The sequence below is a fragment of the Engystomops pustulosus genome, chromosome 7 (genome assembly GCF_040894005.1).
Source record: "Engystomops pustulosus chromosome 7, aEngPut4.maternal, whole genome shotgun sequence".
Taxonomy (NCBI): domain Eukaryota; kingdom Metazoa; phylum Chordata; class Amphibia; order Anura; family Leptodactylidae; genus Engystomops; species Engystomops pustulosus.
The window spans coordinates 91,944,273-91,968,811 of NC_092417.1; the positions used below are offsets into that span (position 1 = coordinate 91,944,273).

The following is a 24,539-nucleotide window of genomic DNA, read 5'->3' on the forward strand; positions in this document are numbered from 1 at the left end:
AAAGTCGCTCAAACTTGTCTTTGAGCGCAAAACACAGAAGAAAAAGTAGCATTCTACCGAAAAGGCAATGATAGCATGGAGGTTGTAGAGACACAGGATATAGATATTTCAAGATCAATCTATATCGTTTGATAGATATGATATAGACTGATATATTATATATACACACAGAAAGCTGGTAACCTGAAAATAATTAATTGACCGAGATAATTAAGATAAAGATATAATAGATAGAGGATATCGCTTGGTAGGCGTTAGAAAGAACCACAGACAGGCAAATAGATTGCCCCTGAACTCAAAAACATAACATCACCAGAACGATTGTTAATCATATCCAGACACCTGGTTACAAGTTCTGCTGCTCCAGGCAATGTTGTGAAGATTAATGTTTTTCCTCAGCTGGAACTGTTTGTTCTGCATATTAAATATGATCACAATTTCGCTTAAAAACACTACTGTGGTATTGTATTACACTATCTGTACAGTACGAAATGTCTGACATACTGAACGCAATGTGACCTACTTGTTACACTATAAAATAACAAAATGACTTAATGGCACAGGAGACCTTTACATTATTATCTTGGTACTATAAGTAATATTATATATATATTATATGCATTCTCTTGTCTGAAAACTTGGACTTCTATGAAAAGGTTATACTTGATATAAGAAAAATTGACCCCAAAAGCTTCTTTAAGTTCTTTGCCTGACAACCATTTCCGTAGCAGCTGCTAATTCTACTGTTCGAATCTTACAGAGGACACCAGTCATATGGTAGTTGGTTAGCTGAAAGTCATGTTGTATGCAAGCCCCTATGTCAACCCTGTAATTAGTCCCTGTTTGAGGACAGCTGCTTTGTAAAATTACATGTTATGGACCTTGAGATCCATGCAAGCAACGTTTGTGTGACGTTATGAACCCAGGGAGAGTTTAGAGTTAACTGTTCTGATCCTGATTTAATGTATAACTATGGTAGATAGGTGTGAAAAGTAAGTGATGCATCTCTTTGAAAATCATCTTTAATATCATGTTCTCTAAATGTCCGTGTATCAGAAAAATATAAATTGATCTATAAGATCCCCTGAATATATATTTTATATTTATCAACAGGCTAAAGAGTAATTATTCAGTGCATTCATGTGATGTAGATTTGTTGAAACCAAATTCTGCAGCTCACCCAACTCTTTTTAGAAATCCATGTGCTTTCCACAAAAACCGCTCTATTCTAATAAACACACTGTAGTTAGAATAATTTACTTTTACTTCTAAAAGTCAGAATATTTCTGACTGTAAGTCAGAATATTTCTAGTTGCCCATGGCAATCAATTATAGCTCCCCTTTAAAATATTCATGAGCACTGGTAAAATGAAAGCTGAGCTGTGATTGGTTACTATGGGCAACTACAAATATTCTGACTTTCAGATATGCAGCAGTTCCGCCCAGTCCTTTATTGTGTATTATACTGCAATGGTAACTTTCCCCAGCCTCTTTTCAGGATGAACCACTAGATAACAGGAAAATTTATTTAATAATAGTATTATTTAGTAATAATAATTTCCCAAAACAACATATGGACTATATACTGTTCTGAGTTAATACTATGGTGTTAAAACATGTGCAGCATCATCGGGTGTAAATGGGTGATCTTTTTTTATGATTAGCATAAAATAACTATTATCTGAAGATAAAGGGCGGCTTAGAAAGGCACAGAGGAGTTCTTGAAATCTCAGCAGACCACATAAAATCTCTGTAGACGTTTGTACTTGGTGAATAGTCCAGAACAGCTCCGCTTCCTGTCTTTGAAAAGCCTGAGAAGGTCACAATCAATACACCTAGTGCCTCAGACTCTCATGTTACAGGTGAATAATTTAGCTCAAAGGATGAGAAAAGATTTAACTGCCTCAACTCTCAAATAGAATTTCCCCATAAAGTTCTTCTGTTCAGCTATCAAAAATATTTGAAATTACTGGTATCCTAGAGTTCTCAAAGTTAAAACCTTGTAATACATAATTAATTCTACTACTAATAACTAAATAAGCAAATTTACCATTAAGTAACATCCACCAGTGTAATTTACAACAATGACAGACTACATAGACTGGTTGTTAATATGAGTGTCCATTGTCAGATGCATTTTTACATTACCGGTCAGTGTTTACCGGGCTCTCAATTAAAACTACTACCCTTGCTATTTAAGGTCAGATCACTGAGGTTACAAAATCTTATTGAGTGCTGTTTGAAGCTGTGAAATAGACATATGAGCCATCGGCTAATTAGAGGACGGTCAGTAAACCCTAAACTAGGTGGGTCATTGGAAGATAAAATGGACACTCCTCCCATGTTAATCTCACAGCTCATATAACCTCATTAAAAACAGGTTGGATACACTTGAAAAGAGCTATTTTTATGCATCACACGCTGCTGGATTAACCCTTACACTCATTACTGCTCTTCATAAATCTTTGCCTCCACACTTTATATATTACTCACTATGTGGTTAAAATGTACCTAATATGTGTGGCTACGCATAGCTTTGGATGATTTCTTCAGTCTTTGTGACTAGTAGTTCTAAGTAGAGACCATGCAAGTATTTTTGATCCAGTTTTTGTAAACTAAGTACGGTAACTAAAGTTCTGGCCAAGCAGTAAATTTGTAGCAATCACTGTTCCTGCAAGTACTTCACTTGGGGATGCTGTCACATAGTGTATTCTTGGACCGTTCTTGGTGAGTTTACTTGCATGTTTACAATGCGTTACGCTGGTTTGAATTAGTTTCTGAATTAGCTCCTTACACTTCTATAAATGAAGACAAATGGATTCAAACCATCCAAACACATAGTGAACATGAAAAAAAAGCATACATTTTTAAAAACGCACCAAAAATGGTCCAAGAACTATCCAAGAACGCACCGACAGCACGCGTTTTTGGCCCGTTTTTAAGCAATCCGTTTAAAAACGCCTGTGTTTTTTGACCGTTTATGTCTGTTTTCCAGTTATCTTAATTAAGATGATTGGGAAAAATGGACAAAAAAAGAATGCATTTTCAAAAAAAGCATGTGTTTTTTAACGGACTGTTTAAAAACTGCCCAAAAACGCGTTCAAAACGACACGTGTGCCACCAGCCTAAGACTGCACCTCTCATGCTGCCGGTTCTGCTTCTCAACTCGCCTCAAGGCAGGTGCACCCTTGCTCCTAGCTACAAATGGACACATTTATTATGGCGTTTCCACCAGTTTTGTGGCCCTCTCAGCGCATGTTCTGCTCTCCGATCTATACATTAGCTGGCGGCGTTGGAAACATATTTTCCGCCTGCTCCGAAAAGGAGTGTGGCTTTGACGGAATGGAAACTCAGACACAATTAATATGTGTCATAGCCATTTTTGGCCGCTGTAAACTGGCAGAAAGTAGACCAAAATAAATTTAGCAGGGACACAAAACTCTGCTATTGAACTCACATTAGGATGTCTGCTGCCTGGCCTTCTGGCTTCCAATTCCAAGTGGATAAGTTGTCGGACGAGGTCGGAAGATGTTTGCAGTGAAGCTTTATTTTTAATCCTTGTTTCCTTGATAACCCCAAATTTTCAAGCGGCAATAATCACAGGGACCAAAAAATAATTTTCCTGGAGTTGCAGTTACAAAATATACCTGTTCCAACTTACAAACAAATTCAACTTTTGTTTCAACCAAACTATAGAACCTATCTTGTACATAACTTGGGGACTGCCTATACTTTCCTGTCTCAAACTCTTGCTAATAGCATCTATAAAGTTCTTTCCAGTGGTTAGCTCTCTTTGCTAGGCTGGGGCCCTGGTTTAAATACAACAAAGGGAAACAACAACCACAATAGTTAAATTAATATGTAATAGATTCATCTGAGAAACAGCACAATGTCTATGAGCAAAATAACACAACCTCTCTTTACATGTCAGAATGTCATTGCCATATTAGCAGTGAATATGGCCATGCTCAAGGTAAAAGGATACGACTCAATGCTTCTTGTGTTTGATTTATGCCAAAATTTCCAAACAAACAAGGAAACACTATGTACTGCAGAAACCTACAGTGGCCCCTTTTCCCAGATTCTGGGCCCAGAATAATTACTGGAGATTCCTTTAGCCATGTGATTCAATAAGGTCACTCATCTATGAGGATATTATTCTGGCAGGATAATTTAATTAACAAAGTGACAGAATTCCTAGAAATCTAGAACCTTATATAATTGTCATTCCCTAAATGTTAACTCCTCATCCTACACTAGTCTGCTGTTATTTTTCTAGATTTTTCTGCTGTAGTTGCAAAGTTTTGGCTGCTTCTCTTAGGAGTCAAGGGAACTGTCCTCCTTCCAATTGTTCCTTTCATGATGAAATGCTGAATTTTTCACAGCGAACACTCAGCACTGCAATTTGGGATGCTCGGCAGGGTGGCCATTGGGACTAAACTGTATTTAAATATCCCAGATAAAGGCCTTTGTTCTGTGTTTAGTGAGGATCAAAATGTTTGCTTGGCAGAAACTGAAAGAGAAACTGACCCATGGAAGATAACGCAAAATGGATTATACCCATTTCCTAGAGAAATAAAGGTTCAAAAAGATCAATTAAGAGGACGCTACAAAAACAATGGATGACTTGTGACAATAAATTTGCCTTATCTTGTCTGCACCAAGGCCTCTCTTCTGATAACAGGACAATGACTGAACATGTCCAGCCACAAGATGCTTTTGTACTGTCTAATAAATCCCCCCAATTATTCCAGTGGCAGCCTATGGTGGGTCTCAGGAAAAAATAGCACCCAGCTTAGATTGGCTACATTTTTTTGATTTATAGGTCAATTCACACAACCTGTGATAGGCTTCAGTGGTCACATTCTATTGACTTGATGTCATCTCTGCAGCTCTAACACCATATTCTAGTGTGGGGAGCTGAAGATGCTGGCCTTTGGACTGGTTTTATAAATAGTGGGAATGTATCAAGCCCAGCAAACCAGAATAGTCTTCATTGCAACAAAAAATTGGCTTTCACAACATTTTTTTTGCTTAGTTGCATACAATTATACTCATAAAAATGCCAGTGGTTAGCATGATCAGCCGATATAAATTAAAAACAGAAACTTTTGCAACCTCACTCTGGTAGGGGTAGCATCTTTTTTTCCTAAAATGCCAAAAAACACCTTTAATTTTGAAAGAACATTATAAGAAGTTAAATCTCTCTCTCTCAAAATGCATGAAATCCCAATAATCTGATACACAACCTATTGTTGGGTTTATTATTACACAACCATAGAACCTTCAGCTTTGTGGAATTTCTACCTCCTCTAGCAGTCAGAGCATGTTGAGACTTGTGGTTCTATTGATCTTCAAAAGCTAACAAACCAGTTTTCCTAAGGTCGTATTTACACAAGTTGTCGTCTATTGAAGTTTTTTTTAAGGCAAAAACTGGACAAATTACTGTATAGAAAAGTTTCAATTTACACTACTTTTTTCTATAAAATGACATAGCAACATAGACGCTCACTGTATGACAAGATAATGGTGTCTAGAAATATGCAAATAAGTTTTCCAATGCCAAATCAGTATATCTATTTCAGAAGGAACAGATTCCTAACTGTAGACACTGTTTTTATGTGGTTGCGTCTGTTCAGTACAGCATAGGAAACTGGTTTAGCTGAGTATGAGGCTTTTGACTAGGGTCAAGAAGTGAGTGTTCTCCTTAAGGTGAGTTTGCCTATTAATGCCGTTTTGTAGGTATGTGGAAACTTATAGCCATTGATGCACCACTAGGGGATTTTGGGAACTTTTTCTAGAATGAAAGAGTTAAAGTGCTTTTTGGTCAGTAATTGAGACCAGGCAGAAGTACAGGACTGTACAGAAGTACAGGGCAATATATTAACTGAAAACTGGTATTTCAAGTAATGTAGGATTCACATAAAAAGGCTAAACACTGTAATAGGAATAATTAGTCTCGCTGTCATCTCTTTAATTCTCCAGATGAGCAGCTATGCGACCAACTGGACATCTCACTTGGTGTAATAATATATTGACCACAGATAATTTTCCTACTCCCACTAAAAACCTGGATAATCATAGGCGCTACTTGGGGTATGTTCACAGAGTTTGAATTTAATTTCTTGATCTCAGGATGGAAAAGTAGCAGAAAAATTGACTGAGATTTTATGTATGTGTAACTTCCATAGTTGCACTAGAAATGCTTCAGTCAAATTTCTGTATCCTGGCCTCCAGCAATGACATTTCAGTTAGATGTATGCGATGACACATCATTGCTCAAGGGTAGCAAAAACAGGTGAGGTGGGTATAGTTGTTCTTCAGTTTAGGCATTTAGCAGCAGAAAACATGTGAGAACTGTGCACCAATATTTGTGGATAAAGTGAGGTACATGATGATGATATGTACTGTACTATACTTTATTGGTTACTGCCAGACACCCACTGCTGCACATCCACAGACAAAGCTGGTAAAACACTGAATGTAACAATTTTTGTGTTAGGTGATGACACCAGGAATAATATTCCTTGATTCCATTATTCTGAAAAAATGCCAGGTACCTGGTGCCCTGCAATCCCTTAACATCAGACATTGCGATGCTAGATGTTTTGTCTGTTTTTGGTGCACACATATAACCACATGTCTGTCCATGTGTAAGGACAGACAGTAAATGACTGTGAGGCTTAGCAAGAGTCTGTGTCTAGTCAACCATCAAGGACTGTGCGAGATTGGGTCTGGAGATCTTCTAGAGCAGTGGTGGCGAACTTATGGCACTGGAGCCAGAGGTGGTACTAAGAGCACTCTTTCTAGGCACCCTCGCCATCACCCAAGGGCAGGGTTCGCCAGACAGGAATCAAGGTCTCTTGTAGTGCCAGGCAGCCCAGGACCCTAGAAGGCAGGTATAATGATAATCCAAATATTGGTGCCCTCTGGTGCCTATACAATTAAACCTGTGACAGAGCAGGGAGTAATAAGTTACTGCTTAAATTGTCGCATCGGCACTTTGCGAAAAATATGTGGGTTTTGGTTGTAGTTTGGGCACTCGGTTTCTAAAAGGTTTGCCATCACTGTTCTAGAGCCTGAGAAGAAGTGGGACATGTGTAAACACCACATGAGAATGCCCAAAAGTGTACAGTATATTAATATGTCTATAGGGAATAGCATGCATGAGTCAATGCATTGCACCCAACATCTACTGTTACCCTCCTGATACAAGGTGGAATTTCTATGAATTGTGCACATTAACTGTACAAGGCTCAGTTCACACCTGTATTCAGCAGGTTCCACTCCCCCTTCTGTTATGAAATAGTGGAAAAAATACTGCAGCAGTCAGTGTCCTTTTTCCTGCCATTATGTTGGAATTGTAACCGAAGGCAGTTTTCTGAACATGGAAGTAAATAGGTAACAGAAGGTGAATGGAGACTGAACTGAGCATTACTCAGGACATATCTCTTTTAAAGAAAAGTGCAAGAATGCCATATACATGTGTGTATGTGTGCTTATGGCTAAATCAGGAACCACAGACGAAAACAAAAACATGCTGTGATAGATGGTAGCCTTCATTAGGCTTACACCAGCAGGGATTGAGCAGGAGACCCCCAGCTTTCTTGGGTGTAATCTGTCTGCTAAATGACTGTCCAAGGATAACTTCTGAAGAGTGTTGTACCTTTGATTCTTTAAATTAAAAGTGTCATGGCCAAGTCGTGATGTGTTGGTACAATGTATCATAAGGTGATGAAATAATTTAATTATGTTATATGTGTGTTATAGTATGCTGCACTGTATCCTATATATAACGTCTAGGAAGAAAATGATAGTTTTAGGCTGGAGATAAATCGATTTTTTTTTACTTATCCAGACCAGTAGTTATGTGTTTCCTTACTGAATTCTGTAGATTATGAAGTTTCCAAGACCACTGGTGCAGATGTTGACAATTCTACAGAGGATACCCATTTTCCATTGCAAGCGGTTGTCACCACCTTAACTGATTATGTTAAAAGCTTCTGTCACTTTGACTCATAATGGAAACTGAGTTCTAATTGTGCCTATTGCAAAGTAATCACCGTATCTTTTCAGGATGGGAAAAAAGATTTTAAAAAAGGGGGGTTACAATTTGCAACCCCCTTTAACCAGATTACACTGTAAAGTATAGTTGTCAATCATGTGTAGACAGCTGCTATGTGGTTTATATTAAAAAAAAATGAGGATGTTAAAGACTCAACCAGAGACTCTCCATATGTTGTCGAACTGCAGTATAATCTTCCACTAAAGCTGGAAGTAAACACAGATACTTTGTTGTTTTATTTGATTCTATGAAAGTTGGGTGACTTGGAAAGCCACTATGGTAATATTAGTGCAGGTTATTTTTCTGACTTCTATGGCTTTTAATGACTCCTAACTAGCACATCTATCCTGAGTATACAGGCTGGCTAGGAGTCAATACAAGCTGCCAATTCTTTTGACCAGTTACCAATCTATGAACCAGAAGCCCTTGTGTTAACTGATAAAAATTTATTTAATATGTGCCATAAAGTAATAATGTAACACTGTCGTGTGTTACATTTCATATAGGAGATAAGTCATTCATGACGTACAGTTTTGGCGTTATTGCAGGGTGACACATAAATCATTATGTATAGAATATGCAGCTGCCCCCATCCCTCAATAAGACTATTACTAAGTTCCACCCAATGACAAGTCGCAAAACTCCAAGCCCTTTATAAAGCAATAGCTGTGGTGATAAGAGCCATGTTTTATGAAACTTGTGATAGAAGCATGAGTCAGTATACAAAGGTGTGACTGCGGGGTTAACCCATCAGCTGCCAAACATGCAGATATATAGGCTGGCTTTTTAACAACACAAGAGGTCCAAATTTTCTTTAGTGATATCATTGCCTGATTATTGTAAAATTACAAACCCAGTATGGCTGGACAGCAGTTAAAATGTTACTATTACTGTCACATTATAATATATATTTGTAAAAAATATATATAAATGGCTTTATGGGAACATAAAGCAAATCATATTATTTAGAAACCATAACATTGTAGAACTACAAACCCAAGAAGCTTCAGGTAGGCATATTAGTATTTTTTCTATAAATCGCTTCATACATACTAGCATTTATACACATTTTTCCTCATACAGGCAGTCCCTGGGTTACATACAAGATAGGGTCTGTAGGTTTGTTCTTAAGTTGAGTTTGTATGTAAGTCGGAACTGTATATTTTATCATTGTAATCCCAGCCAGAACTTTTTTGGTCTCTGTGACAATTGGATTTTAAAAATGTTGTGTTGTCATAAGAATCAATATTAACACTAAAGCTTCATTACAGACACCTCTGATAACTGTTATAGCTGTTTATTGTAGCCTAGGACTGAAGTACAATAAATTACCAATATCCAGAGGTCCGTTTGTAACTAGGGGTCGTATGTAAGTCGAGTGTTCTTAAGTAGGGGACTGCCTGTAGTATACTATGGTGTGGTGGTATCTGGGAAACTATTCATGATAGTAGTAATAATAACTGCATTGATGTTGTGTGTGTATTTTATATGAGAAAAGTTTAATCATAAATAGGTTTTGTAGAACTACAAGTTCCAGCATGTCATAACAGCAGCTATGTCATACCATAATATCCCCATTGCTCAGGTGTACGACCATACTGTAGAAACATATTATACAACTACAACCCCCAGCATGTCCTCACAGTTCTCATGCCTGGTGGACTTGCTTTGTCCATGCTCCATCCCGGAGGTGTCTCTTACCTTTCTGAAGTAGCTCTGATCAGGGAGGAGATTTCCCTTGAGGTTCCTTGGATGCAGAGTGTCAGTCATGTCTCCAGGTGACTGTGCCCGTGTATAATGTATATAATAAATAGGGATCCCTCCAGCTGTCTCCTGCGCTGTCCGCCTCCCGTCACTGAGCTTCTGCCAGAGCTGCCTGCCTGTCTCACTCTCTGCCAGGGGTGGGGCTTCTTCTGGGACCGCCCACCAGTGGTATCGTCAGACACGCCCCCTGCTCGTGCACTTTGCCCCTGCTACCTGCAGGCACAGCACAGCAGGGAACAGTAGGAGACAGATTGCTGCTAGATGGATTAGTACGTGACAGCCAGCAGATAAAAAGTAATATTTCAGCCCTGAATGTACATGCAGAATGCTGTTACCTGTCCAGGACAACAAGACAAGCAGACCTAGATATCCTCACCATAAATGATGGCATAGAGTCAGTACCCAGCTGTAGCTTGTACCTGCAGTAAGAGGCACCAGGCATCATACAGTGGCATTCAGTATGGCATCACTTTAACAGACAATTCTGAATGATACATTGAAGATTCTTGCAAATGTTATAGCATTTGACACCACTACTGTCCCATATTAGGAAAAAGCTTGTTACCCCAGGGTTACATCTATTACTTCTCTGCTTCATATGGGACGTCCAGTATTCTAGATGAGACAGAACTGGAGACACACAGGGGCGTAACTTGGAGAGACAGTGCCCCATAGCTCACTTCACCCTTTAAAAAATATGCATATTTGTATACTCACAAATGTGAGTTACACTCGCACACATTTATACATTCATATATACACACATTTATATTCTTATACATACAGCATATACACACCATGTGCACACAGACAGCGTAGACATACAGTAGTATACACACACCACATATACATACAGAATATAGACACATATTGAAGCATATCCATCATATATACGTCACATATACACACCTACACATACAATGCCACATACAGACACATACCATATATATACACACACAGCATATACACATCCAGATGCCAGGGCCCCCTTGCAATGTGGGCCCCTTAGAGGCTCTTATGGCTGCCACACCTGTAGTTACGACCCTGGTGACACAGATGTGAGCATAGTCTTGTCACTACCAGCCAAATGTACCTGTACCCCAAATGGCAGTGTATCATTAACATATCACCCTTACCGCAATGCGACCACAAGTGATAGTGTGTCATCATAGTATTAAATATTCGTAAGTGGATCAATGTTCTGTCACTTTAGTATTACTGTATGATTGTTCTGTGCCACACAATTCATTGTTCTGTCCCTCAAGTATTGACATGTCATCTAACTAATTGTCATTGCTTTCTCACCAGGAGTCTTATTGTGTTATTCTTCTGTTACCCTGAGGCTGGCTGCACAGGTAATGTATTACGTGCAGATTTTCCATGCAGTGTAAGGCCCCTGGCCTGCACACAAACATGCTTAGTCCATGGAAACAGACCTGTGTGCTGGTCAGATCCCACGGATCCCAAGGATGCTTTCATCTGCCATTATAGCTATATGCATACAGTGGGGATAAAAAGTATTTAGTCAGCCACCAAATGTGCAAGTTCCCCCACTTAAAAAGAGGAGAGAGGTCTGTAATTGGATCATAGGTAGACCTTAAAGGGAACCTGTCACCAGGAGACCCATTTTTAGCACTCCCCCAGTCCCCACAGAGCATAGTACATACACTGCCAAAGTGTTTTTGTATAAAAAATTGGTTTTACAGAAAAAAAGATATGTTATATTGTACCTTTCATTAGCATCTGCTGTGTGACTAGGCAGTTGCCAAAAGGGAGGGTCTGGAAAGGAGCAGTTCCCCCCACCCTTGGGAAACATGTGACCTTTTCAAATATATGAATAACTCCCCACACTCGGGATTGGCTGTAGAGGAGCAGGGGGCATCGCTAAGCCAAGTGATGGGTGTTTTCATATATTTGAAAAGGTCACATGGAGTAACTGTTCCCCAAGGGTGGGGGGGACTGCTCCTTTCCAGACCCTCCCTTTTGGCAACTGCCTAGTCACACAGCAGATGCTAATGAAAGCATATCTTTTTTTCTGTAAAACCAATTTTTTATACAAAAACACTTTGGCAGTGTATGTACTATGCTCTGTGGGGACTGGGGGACTGCTAAAAATGGGTCTCCTGGTGATAGGTTCCCTTTAAGTATGATGGACAAGATGAGAAAACAAATCCAGAAAAGCACATTGTCTGTCTGATTTTAAAGAATTTATTCGCAAATTATGGAGAAAAATAAGTATTCGGTCAATAACAAAAGTTTAAGTCAATACTTTGTTATATATCTGTCACGCTTTACAAGTAAGCATGAAACCATGTAAAGAGAGCAGTAAGAACAAGGGGAACACTGTACCCTACTTTAAGCCTAAACTAGTCCCTGCCTGTGTGGTGTTCAAATAGTTCCAGTTTGGTTTCATCTGACCATATGACATATTTCCAATACTCTTGTGGAACATCCAAATGCTCTCTAGCAAACTTCAGACGGGCCTGGATATGTACTGGTTTTGGATCAGGATCTGAGTCCCTGGTGGCGTAGTGTGTTACTGGCGGTCCTTTGTTATGTTGGTCCCAGCTTTCTGGGGTGGTTCTGGGGTGTTTGCTCACCGTTCTTGTGAACATTTTGATCCCACAGGTGAGATCTTTTGTAGAGCCAAAGATTTCTTCACACCAAGCTGCTCATCTATTACAGATTCAGTCTTCCCAGCCTGGTGCAGGTCTACAATTTAGTTTCTGGTTTCCTTTGCCAGCTCTTCACCATATTTGAAGTGTAACTGTTTGAGGTTGTGGACCGGTGTCTTTTACACTGATAAGAAGTTTAAACAGGAGCCATTACTACAGGTAATCAGTGATGGACAGAGGAGCCTCTTAAATAAGACATTTAATGTCTGTGAGAGTCAGAAATCTTTATTCTTTGGGTCGGTACGATCACAGCAATATCAAATTTATATAGGTTTTATTTGGTTTAAAGTCTTAAAAAATATATATACCGTATATACTCGTGTATAAGCCGAGTTTTTCAGCACAAAAAATGTGCTGAAAAACCTAATCTCGGCTTATACACGAGTTAATTAAAAAAAAAACATGAGTTAATAAAAAAAAAAAATTAATACTCACCCTCCGGCTCCCGGTCCTCGGCGGCGGCTCCTGGTCCTCGGCGGCAGCTCCCGATCCTCTGCGGCGGCTTCTCTCTTCGATCTTCACGTGCCGGCAGTCGCGTCTATGCGACTTGCCGGCGGGCGCACAATATGATGTAGCGGTGTCGCCGCTGATGACGTCATCAGCGGCGACACCGCCGCATCGCACTGTGCGCCCGCTGGCAAGTCGCATGGACGCGACTGCCGGCACGTGAAGATCGAAGAGAGAAGCCGCCACAATGGATCGGGAGCTGCCGCCGCGGACCGGGAGCCGCCGCCCAGGACCAGGAGCCGCCGCCGAGGACCGGGAGCCGCCACTTCAAATCAAAGGTGAGTATCGTCGGAGGGTGAGTATTAAGTTTATTTTTTTATTATACTGAGGGCAGGCTGTATACTTTTTGGGGCAGGCTGTATACTTTTTGGGGCAGGCTGTATACTTTTTGGGGGCAGGCTGTATACTTCATGGGGGCAGGCTGTATACTTCATGGGGGCAGGCTGTATACTTCATTGGGGGCAGGCTGTATACTTCATGGGGGCAGGCTGTATACTTCATGGGGGCAGGCTGTATACTTCATTGGGGCAGGCTGTATACTTCATGCGGGCAGGCTGTATACTTCATGGGGGCAGGCTGTATACTTCATGGGGGCAGGCTGTATACTTCATGGGGGCAGGCTGTATACTTCATGGGGGCAGGCTGTATACTTCATGGGGGCAGGCTGATTGTATACTACTTGGGACAGGCTGTATACTACAGGGGGCTAGCTGGCTGTATACTACACCCTCGGCTTATACTCGAGTCAATAGGTTTTTCCATTTTTTATTTTGTGGTAAAATTAGGGGTCTCGGCTTATACTCGGGTCGGCTTATACTCGAGTATATACGGTATATATATATTTTCCATTGTGAGGCCAATAACTTTTTTACATTTTGTTGTACGGACCTATGTACGGTGTAATTTTTTGCTGTATGTGTTGGCGTATTAATTTATATCAATTTGGGACTTATTAGACTTTCATAATTTTTTATTCATATATTAATGAAAGGAAAAATGGGGAAAAATTGTCCATTCAATCATTTGGGTGCTATTTTCAGTTACGGTGTTCACGTCTGGAAATAATCATTTTGATAGAACCGAAATACAATACTAGTATATAGCAGTATATAGCAATTTTCCTGCTGATCTCCAATAGCCTGCCATCTGCTGGCTATAAGAGATCATTACAAATGGCAAGCCTACAAGTCTCAATGAAACTGTAGGCTGCCATGGCAACCAATTTCTGCCCTCCAATGACGTCACAGCGATCAGCCATCCAAGATAGTGGTGCCCATGAAATGGTAAGTTAGGTGCTGTGTTTGGGGCCAACACTGACTGCGGCAGTAACAGGAGGGTGTCATCTATATGATACAGCCAACACCTGCTGTGTATAGAGAGAGCTCAGCCTGTGAGATCTCTCCATACACCCCATGTTATAGTACGTCCTGGTGCGTGAAGTGGTTAATAAATTCTTTAAAAATCCGACAGTGATTTTTTTGATCTGTTTTCACATTTTTTCTCTCATACTTGAGGTCTACCTATGATGCCAATTAAGTGGAAGAACTTGCACAATTGGTGGCTAGCTAAATACTTTTCCCCCACTGTATTTCTTGGGAGATTTCTTAGCATATGTGCTGGGTGTATGAAGAAACTGTGACGTGAACATAGCCTAACTCTAATATGCAGCAGATTCAGATCTGAGGTCAGATGTGTATCCTGGCTGTGTGCAGTTACCTTTAATCTTCTTAGTGCATCATCATCATGAGACAAAGTTCTTCATTGTTCTTTGCCCCCAAGTGTTACCCTGAGTTGTTGTCCTAAGATCTAAGACACCGCTGTGCCATTGTTTTACAATATAAAAATACATATCAGTGACTTAATTGTCTTAGATTAATAAAATGATGAGATTATTTTTGAAATTGTTAGGTGATTATCACTGTATTCTTTATCTTTTACAGTATTATATATTTCCGATTGAATCAATTCTGAGCATTACACAACAGTTCCATCTGCTTCTCTCAGTGCCAGTCTTTGATTGCCTAGTAGGTGTGGTGATCATTGCTGGCACAGGGTGTTCCCTGGCAGTCTGGGGTAATGTGGACTATCATCATGCCTGAGTAACGTATAAACAAAGCTCAAAACAGCTGTGATGTCATGAATGGTGTATGGAGTATGGATTCAAAATTTGTGACACATATAACTAGGTGATTTCTTTGTTATAGCCAGGTTTTGCAATTAGTATTCTGTTGAGCAGCTTCTTGCTTCTTATGCTTTTTGTAAAGTCGAGTGACAACCAGTTTAGCGACCATGACAGCTTTAGTGTGGTTTGTCATCATCCATAAATGTATCTTTAAGGGAACTTGTCATCAACTATTACATTTGCTAGTAAAGCCACCAGGCACTGTTGCTGCTCAGGCCACCATGGAGGCACCATCACTATTGTTGCTACAATGGGGGTACCGTCAGTAAAGCTGCACAATCTTGAATATTCAGGACATCATAGTTGACACAGTTGACACTGTATTTGGGGCAATTCAGAAAACAGCTTTAGTGATAGCAGCAAGGAAAGAGTTTCTGTTGAGAAAGTTGGAGAGGGTAAAGATGAAGAGAAGAAACCACAACGTTTGTGTTAGAAAGTCCTTGTGGCTGAAAGAAGTTGACATGAAGCTCTAGGTCAAAGAAGAAAATTAAAGTCACAACAATTATAGTGCACTTATTACAATGAGATACTCTAAAGTATCTACACTGTGCTGTAATGTGGTTTTTGGGTGTTTCCGGGAAATGCATGAATTAGGGCTAACCTACGGTATATTGTCTCTTTTTGTAACATAACTAATTTATTTGGACAATAAGAGCTACAACTGCAGTATATAGTCACATATTGGGGGAGATGTATTAATGTGTCAGTTTTTAGACCAGTGCAGAGTAGAACTAGATAGTTCTCTGCTGTGCCAGATTAATGATTGTATCAGGTCTGGGTGATAAACCTGGTGCAGTATAAGACTGGACTCCCTATTAATTGGTGTAGCTTAGAGCACCAAAATCTTGAATTTCCTGGCACACGAACTGAATTTTCTGGCACACTGACTATTTTTCGTTGGACCAACCCCCTGTGGACCCGCTCCTTTCTTGGAGTGGTCAGAAAAAGTGTGCAAATTACTCCAGTTTTCTGGCATAGAAAGATTGATACATATCCCACATAACGTTCTGCGCCGTAGCTCTATGGCGCAGAGATGCATGGGGTGTATGAAGAGGTCTCAGGGGCTGAGTCCTCTTCATACAAGGGTGGGGGTTGTTGCATATTGCAGCAAACCCCCACCGCTAATAACCGCGGTCGGTGCATCCACCGATCGCGGGTATTAACCCTTCCGATGCCCCCGGAAGGCATGTTAAATGCCACGGTCGCGTTGACTGCGGCATTTAACAGGTTAAACACCCGCGATCAGAGCCCCCTTCGACCGCGGGTGTTACCCGGGGATGTCAGCGGTAGATTACCTCTGACATCCCGCGACACCCGATGCCGGTTCGGCTCCTGTGCATAGCTGAACCGGCATCGTCTCTGCGCAGTAGCTGTACTGCGCTGAGCGCTATTCGCAGGACTCAGCGCAGTACAGCTACGGCGCAGAGCGCTAAGGGGTTAAAGGGAACGTGTTATCGGGAAGGCTCCAATAGCCTCTGGCATGTTGGTTTACAAAATGCCTTTGTTGTGCATCTGATTAATTCCACTGCTTTTTAATTGTTTTTCTAACATCTTTAAAACCTATCCAGTCAACACAAAATGTTTGTATTTATGGGTTTATTTGTCTATAAATGAGAGCATTTAGATCTTTAGAAGTAAATATATGTACAGCTAGGAATGTGAACAGTTTTATTCATAGTTGGCTAAATGTGTATTGTAAATTTTAGGCTAGAAGGTTATAAAGGTGAAAAATTAAATTAATAAAACTGTATTGTAATTCTTTATTACAGAAGGCATTGTTTTTCTGTGCGCCACGGTACACAAATGACTTCTCGCTCCTAAAATAAGGAGCCGACTGTTAGATATATTTTTAATATATATTTTGCAGACATCCCTCAGCACTGTGAACCATGTGCAGGATATTACCAGGCCTTTATAACCGTGTTCTGTGATAATTGCCAGCCCACTGTTCATGACACAGCTAGTGCTGAGCAGACAGTGCACTTGCACCCCCTCCCTTTTCATGACACAAGGATACAGTAAGGTGATTAAGCATCCACCTGGGACCCAGGGTCAGGATGACTGTTATTAAGACCTGGTTGGCAGTGCCGTATTCAGGCTATAAATACACTTTTTGCTGTAATAGGTTGTTGCTTTTAGCAGCTTGGTAAATCTCATTGGAGAAACAGAGCTTTTATTACTCACTGCTGACGTCCTTTTCTCTTTGTCATGAAAACTCTATAGCCATGGGAGATTTCAGGGCGTTTCCTTGCAGGGCTCAATCTTAGGTATGTGATAAGACTGCAGCCAGCAGACTTCTTGCTGATATAACCTGCTTGGACTGTATTCATGACAATAATGCGGCCTATACTGACTAAATCCTGCTACCTGAACAGGAGGAATTGGTTTTGGGGGTTCTAAGGGGCCAAGTAAATAGAATAGATTTTAGAATATACAGTATACACTGGAATATAGCTACTAAATACTAGGTTATGGTTCCACAGAGTACAATAACAGGCAATGACTGATGGTATTGATACTAGCTAAGTCCTCCCCTATCCACTGGATAAGTAATAACATTGTGGACCGTGGGGGTCTGATACTATGGGATATCTAATGATCACAAGAACAAGGGTGCCCATACCCCTGTATGAATGGAGAGGCTGCATGTTAATTGATTCAGATGAGAAAATACCACGCCAATATAGGGGATAACCTAAAATTACCATTGCACATTGTGCTATTTACAATACTAAATTCTGATGAAAAGCAACCAGTGCTCACACATAGTATATATATAAATGACAGGCTACATACAACATAGGTTCTTTAAGTTTGTACGGTATGTAAGTCGGAACAGGTATATTTAGTAAGTGTAAGGCTGCATGCACACGCACGTATGCCCTCCGGGCCATAGCTGGGCGAACATACGTCCGGTGCCATGGAGAGGAGGAGGGGTGACGCCCCCTTCTCCATAGAGATCCACGGAGTACGGACCATAACACAGGGAAAGATAGGACATGTTCTATCTTTTTCCCTTGTACGGAGTCATACGGTGCATACTGCCCCATAGGTTTGTGTGCATAAATCCTTACTCCAGGCGAGTTATCTCACAGGACCTGTGACAATTAGAACGGAACAAGGATTAACAATAAAGCTTGCAGGCTCTTTACCAGTGACCATAACAGCCTTGGACTACAGTTCAGCATATACAGAGATTCTCCAGAGGTCACAATGGGCAAAGAGGTCTGTTTCTAACTAGGGGTCACCTGTAAACTGGGTGTCCTTAAGTCAGGGACCGCCTGTATACAAAACAGGTAACAATATTACATGTTTTTAAACTGATATTTTGAATTGATCTTGACTTGTTTGCCAGCGGCAGCACTGCGGATGTGGTGCTTTTGCATACACAAAGTCACTCCTTTTCCAACAGATGTTCCATCACAAAGATTTTGTCTTTATTTACACAACCTTCAGCATTAAATATGTATGAGGTTCGATTGTCTCTTTGTCTGCTACAAGTACATCAATTACAGGGACAGACATGAGGGGGAATTAAACAAGGGTGAGTATCCTTTACAGGCTGATGCTAGAAATATGTTTATAAAGATTAAAGAAAAATAAACTGATCTTAAATTCGGTAGAGGTGTATGAGCAGAGATATAGTATGTAATACAAAAGTAGGGAACACAGGGGTGACAATATGGTGGCACAGTAAGTACATAATGAGATAATATAAGATTATATAGAAGACCGAGTCTGAACAAAATATAAGCAGAATTCAGATTTCTCATGTTTCTTTTTTATTTCAGCCCTCACAGTAGCCAACAGTCACAGTGCCTGACCCCAGCAGCCAGTAACAGTGCTTGTCCTCTCAGTAGCAAATAAACACAGTGCCTGCCTCACAGTAGCCTACAGTCAAATTGCCTGTCCCACAGTAGCCTATAGTCATAGGCAGATGCTGTGGTCTAAGGCGTCTGCTCCAATATTCACAGTGGCCAACAATTACAGTGTCTGCTTCAAGTAGTGGAGTAGGGAGCTGAAAGCTTCCAAGCTCTGCTGCAGCCAGAGGTGGGAGCTGACACTCTGCCCTGCTTCTATCCAACTTGGCGAGCCAGCTGTGATTTTAGTCACATCTTGTGAACTTGGACTTGAGGTTCCGCATCAGGCGAGACATCTTATTAAAAGCAATAAGTGGTCCCATAATCTCCACCTCATATTGTGGCCCCAACACATTGTACCCCCTTTCTTCTACTCTTCTTATTGACCCCCCCCCCCTTCATTTCTCCCTCATATTGTAGCACTTCATCTCCCCTTCATACTGTGGCCCGTCATCTCATTTTGTTGCCCCATTGCAATGTGCCCCCCACATATTGTGGCCTCTTATCTCCCACTTGCCACCCTCCCCCTCAAATTGTGGCCCCTCTCATCACTTACTCATATTGTGTATCCCCTCATATCTCTTCCTCTTATTTTGTCCCCCTCATCTGACCCTCACAATGTAAGTCACCTCTCATGTGCCCTCTCTTATTGTGGGCCCATATATCTGTCTCCTCTTAATGTGGGCCCCTTTAATCTCCCTCTTATTGTGACCCCTCTCATTTCCCCCCTGATATTGAGAGACTCAATGGTGTCATAGGTTAGTGAATCTGGTGTCAGGGCCTACCGGTATTTCTACCTTGGCCAGTCCGACCCTGAATGCATGATATTCATAACCAAGCTTATTACAGAAACAGCACCAGAACCAACTTTTTTTTTTAGTTTTACTGTTAATTATGATATTTAGATTGGACTGTTTTTTGATCGGTGTATTTACAACTTGCACTTTGTTTTACTGTATACTTTGGCTCAAGATATTGCACTGAAAACTGACTCCAGTCTTAAAAATAGCAATCAGGGGATTGATATTCAATTAGAATTTTTATTATATGGGACAAAATGTCCATTAAGTAACATGTTTTCAGTTAGTTGGATGAAGCAGTGCTACAATGTCTGGATCTTTTCTCTGAATAAATTTGGAATAAACAGGATTTGGTCTGTAAAAACAGCTACATGCGATATTTACTGAAAATAAGTGTATTCTTTACGTGTGGCATCCAGCTATTTCTCGCTGCTATTATTCATCACAGGTCCAACATTTTTTTTACATATGTCTTTTCATAAAATCTTTTCATAGGCTTCTTACCAGTTAAGATACAAAGATCTGAATAATCCTTTGCTGAATAATTTTGCTCCACAGGATCTGATCATTGTATTGGAGAGTGATACTTATTATTTAGGCAAACTGTTTAGATATCCTTAAAGGCAATCTGTCGTATAATAATAATTCCTTTATTTATATAGCGCACACAGAATTTGCCAATTCAGTCTCTGTCCCCATGGGGCTCACAATCTAATCAACCTGCTAGTATGTTTTGGAGTCTGGGAGGAAACCGGAGGACCCGGAGGAAACCTACGCAAACACGGAGAGAACATACAAACTCTTTGCAGATGTTGACCTGGATGGGACTTGAACCCAGGACCCAAGCGCTGCGAGGCTGTAGTGCTAACCACTGAGCCAATGTGTATAATTTAATCCCACCCCATTCAAACTGAGATTACAGTGCTATTTCGATCTTAATTGGTAATGCAGGTATACATCTGAGGAAGTCGTCTAGGATGATGAAACGCGTGGGAAGCCTTCCACCCCTGTTTTTGGTTTTGCTCCTGCCTGTATGCTGGTCTGTTAGGAGGCATGTAGGATGTCTCTCACAAATCCTTTATTGTTGGTTATTTGATATTTGGGAATTTAGAACAAACATTTAGTGGAGGAACCATGATCATTACTGAGGGATTTAACAGGAGGTGTTACATGGCTGACCTATACCTTGGTCGCTGGTTGTATTGTATGTACATTATATTTTTTAGATGTTTTTAAATTGCGTGTGATGTTTTCTCTCTGTCTGCAAATGAATAAAGTTGTTATTATTTATTCTTGATTGTTAATTTCAAAAATGAGTTATCCTCTCACAGACATATATATGTCCACTAGTACAGAAGACTATATACCATAATTTAGTCTTACCAACTGTTGGAGAGCCTTTTTTGGTGCATTACTTTCTTTCTTTGTTTTGGTACAGATAGAGATTCACTGTCTGATGTCGTTACTTTTGGGCTACAGAAAGAGGGGCAAAAAGACCCTCCCTTTTTTTCAAAAACCATGCCCATTGTACCGCCCCTTGTCCCACCCCCAAATATAGTATGATATGGACCTTATTACATCAATAATATAATGCCCTCTTCCTGTGGCCAAAACCCCCATTTAGGACCCATATAATCCCCCCAAATGCAACTCACTAACACATAATACACATTTCTAATTTTATCCTTCCTTTACTTTTGTGGCCTCCTGTCCCCCATCTCCCCTCATATAGTGGCCCCCTGTCTTCCTCCATCTCCCGTCATATAGTAGCCTCCTGTCCTCCTCCATCTCTCCTCATATTGTGGCCTCCTGATCTACATCTCCCCTCATAAAGTGGTCTCCTATCCTTCTCCATCCCGCCTCATATTGCAGCCTCCTGTCCTCCTCCATCTCCATCCAAATAGTGGCCTCCTGTCCTCCTCCATCTCCCATCATATTGTAGCCCCCTGTCTTCCTCCATCTCCCCTCATATAGTGGCCTCCTGTCCTCCTTCCTTGTAATGAAATTTTAAATGCAATAATAATAATAATAATAATTCCTTTATTTATATAGCATGCACAGATTAGACAGCGCTGCACAGAACTTGCTAAATCGGTCCCTGGGGCTCACAATCTAATCAATTTACCAGTATGTTTTTTTGAGTGTGGGAGGAAACCGGGGGACCCGGAGGAAACCCACACAAACATGCAATGTAAACACAACCAAAAAGCTACATGTGATAGCGGCCTCAGTGTCTTTTTGCACCACTCAAAACTGCTTATGTTATTTGAGTGGAAACAGTGGCGTAACTACCGCCGTAGCGGTTGCTACGGGGCCCGTGAGGTTCAGGGGCCCGGGGATGCACGCTCCCTGCAGTGCTTTGCCACGGCCTGGGGTAAGTGGTCCGGGGCTGCAGTGCCGGATCGTGCCCCCGGGCCCCTCCCTCTCTGTGCATCTACACGTCTCCTGAGCCCGGCCGCCCACCCATCCACCTCTTTCCGGGATCCCTGCCTGCTCATATCCTTGACCCGGTCCCCAGCCACCTCTCTGACCCGCCCCCCTCATCTCCCTGACCTGCCCGCTCATCAGCCTGCAGGGCGGCACAGTTGATTCTCTGCCCCCCCCTTCCCCCGCTCGGCCCCCCCTTCCCCCGCTCGCCCCCCCCCCGCTCGCGCCCCCCCTTCCCCCGCTCGCCCCCCCCCTTCCCCCGCTCGCCCCCCCCTTCCCCCGCTCGCCCCCCCCCCCCCCCCCCCGCCGTCTGAATGCATCTGGACACCCACCTGAACACCTGCCTGAACACCCATAAAGCTCCCAAACTTCCTAAAAGGTAAGTTTATACAGATGTATTTATCTGTATGTATATATGTATTTATCTGTATGTATATATGTATTTATCTGTATGTATATATGTATTTATCTGTATGTATTTATGTATTTATATGCATATACTGTGTACATATGTATATACAGTGTATGTGTATATACAGTGTATATGCAGTGTATATGTGTATATACTGTGTATATGTGTATATATGTATATATTGTATATATACTGTGTATATACGTGTATATGTGTATATATTGTATATATACTGTGTATATGTGTGTATATACTGTGTATTTGTGTATATATTGTATATATACTGTGTATATGTGTGTATATGTGTATATATTGTATATATACTGTGTATATGTGTATATATACTGTGTATATGTGTATATATACTGTGTATATGTGTGTATATACTGTGTATATGTGTATATATTGTATATATACTGTGTATATGTGTGTATATGTGTATATATTGTATATATACTGTGTATATGTGTGTATATACTGTGTATATGTGTGTATATACTGTGTATATGTGTATATATACTGTGTATATACTGTGTATATGTGTATATATTATATATATACTGTGTATATGTGTATATATTGTATATATACTGTGTATATGTGTGTATATATTGTGTATATACTGTGTATATGTGTATATATTGCATATATACTGTGTATATGTGTGTATATGTGTATATATTGTATATATATATATAGTGTGTATATACTGTGTATATGTGTATATATTGTATATATACTGTGTATATGTGTGTATATACTGTGTATATGTGTATATATTGTATATATACTGTGAATATATGTGTATATACTGTGTATATGTGTATATATTGTATATATACTGTGTATACATAAATATATATATATATATATATATATATATACTGTTTATGCATATTCCGTATATATATATATATATATATATATATGTAAATCCTATGTATATGTGTATATATGCATCTACTATGTATACATGTATATACTGTGTATAAATGCATTGAAGCAAATACTGTATTTTTACATGCATGTATTTATATTAGCATATATATATATATATATATATATATATATATATATATATATATATGATGTGTGTTTTTGTATGTGGTAAGTATGTATGCTGTATATACTGAATGTATGTGTATATTCTGTATGTATATGCAGCATATGTGTATATGGTGTTTTTATCCTGCATGTATGTGTATATATGGTCAGTGTATACTGTATTTGTGTATGTATGTATATATATATTTATATATATATATGTGTGTGTGTGTGTATTGTAAATGTATTATATGTATATAATGTGTATACTGTATGAGTTTGTATATACTCTGTGTATTAGTGTATAAATGTATATGAGTGCATAAATGTGTGTGTATAAGTGAATGCTTGTATGTATAAGGGTGTGAGTATACGAGTGTAGAACTTTATGTGTGTATATAAAGGTGTGTCTATATCAGTGTATAAATGTGTGTAATTGTATAAACATGTCTGTATAGGGGTACCTTCCCAAGAACATATGGGGGACTGTATATCTGGCCGCAGATTTGCTGCCGGATATACTTCCCCCATAAGCTTCTATACGCCAGGGCTCGGCACGGTGAGCACAACGAGTACTCACTGTTTCGAGCAAAAGAGATAGAGCGTGCTCAATCTATGGCCGTAAGAACGACCATGCGGCTCTATTCTCTAGGGAGAGGGGAGGGGTGAGCCGCGCTCACCTCTCCTCCTCTCCAGCACGCCCGACGTGTGCCTGCCATATATATATATTTTAAGGGGAAGGGGGGCCCCATGCAGAAATCTGCTATGGGGCCCAGCCTCTCCTAGTTACGCCCCTGAGTGGA

At 40.3% G+C, this 24,539-nt stretch overlaps 1 protein-coding gene across 1 annotated transcript in view; it reads right to left on the bottom strand.

Moving 5' to 3' along the window:
- Nucleotides 1-9,956, bottom strand: part of RHPN2 (rhophilin Rho GTPase binding protein 2) — a 42,905-nt gene extending 32,949 nt beyond the window's left edge. The window contains exon 1 of the mRNA XM_072117235.1: nucleotides 9,767-9,956. Within this exon, the coding sequence (XP_071973336.1) occupies nucleotides 9,767-9,835 (69 nt within the window). The 5' untranslated portion in view covers nucleotides 9,836-9,956. The remainder of the gene's footprint in view (nucleotides 1-9,766) is intronic.
- Between the last annotated feature and the right edge of the window lie 14,583 nt (nucleotides 9,957-24,539).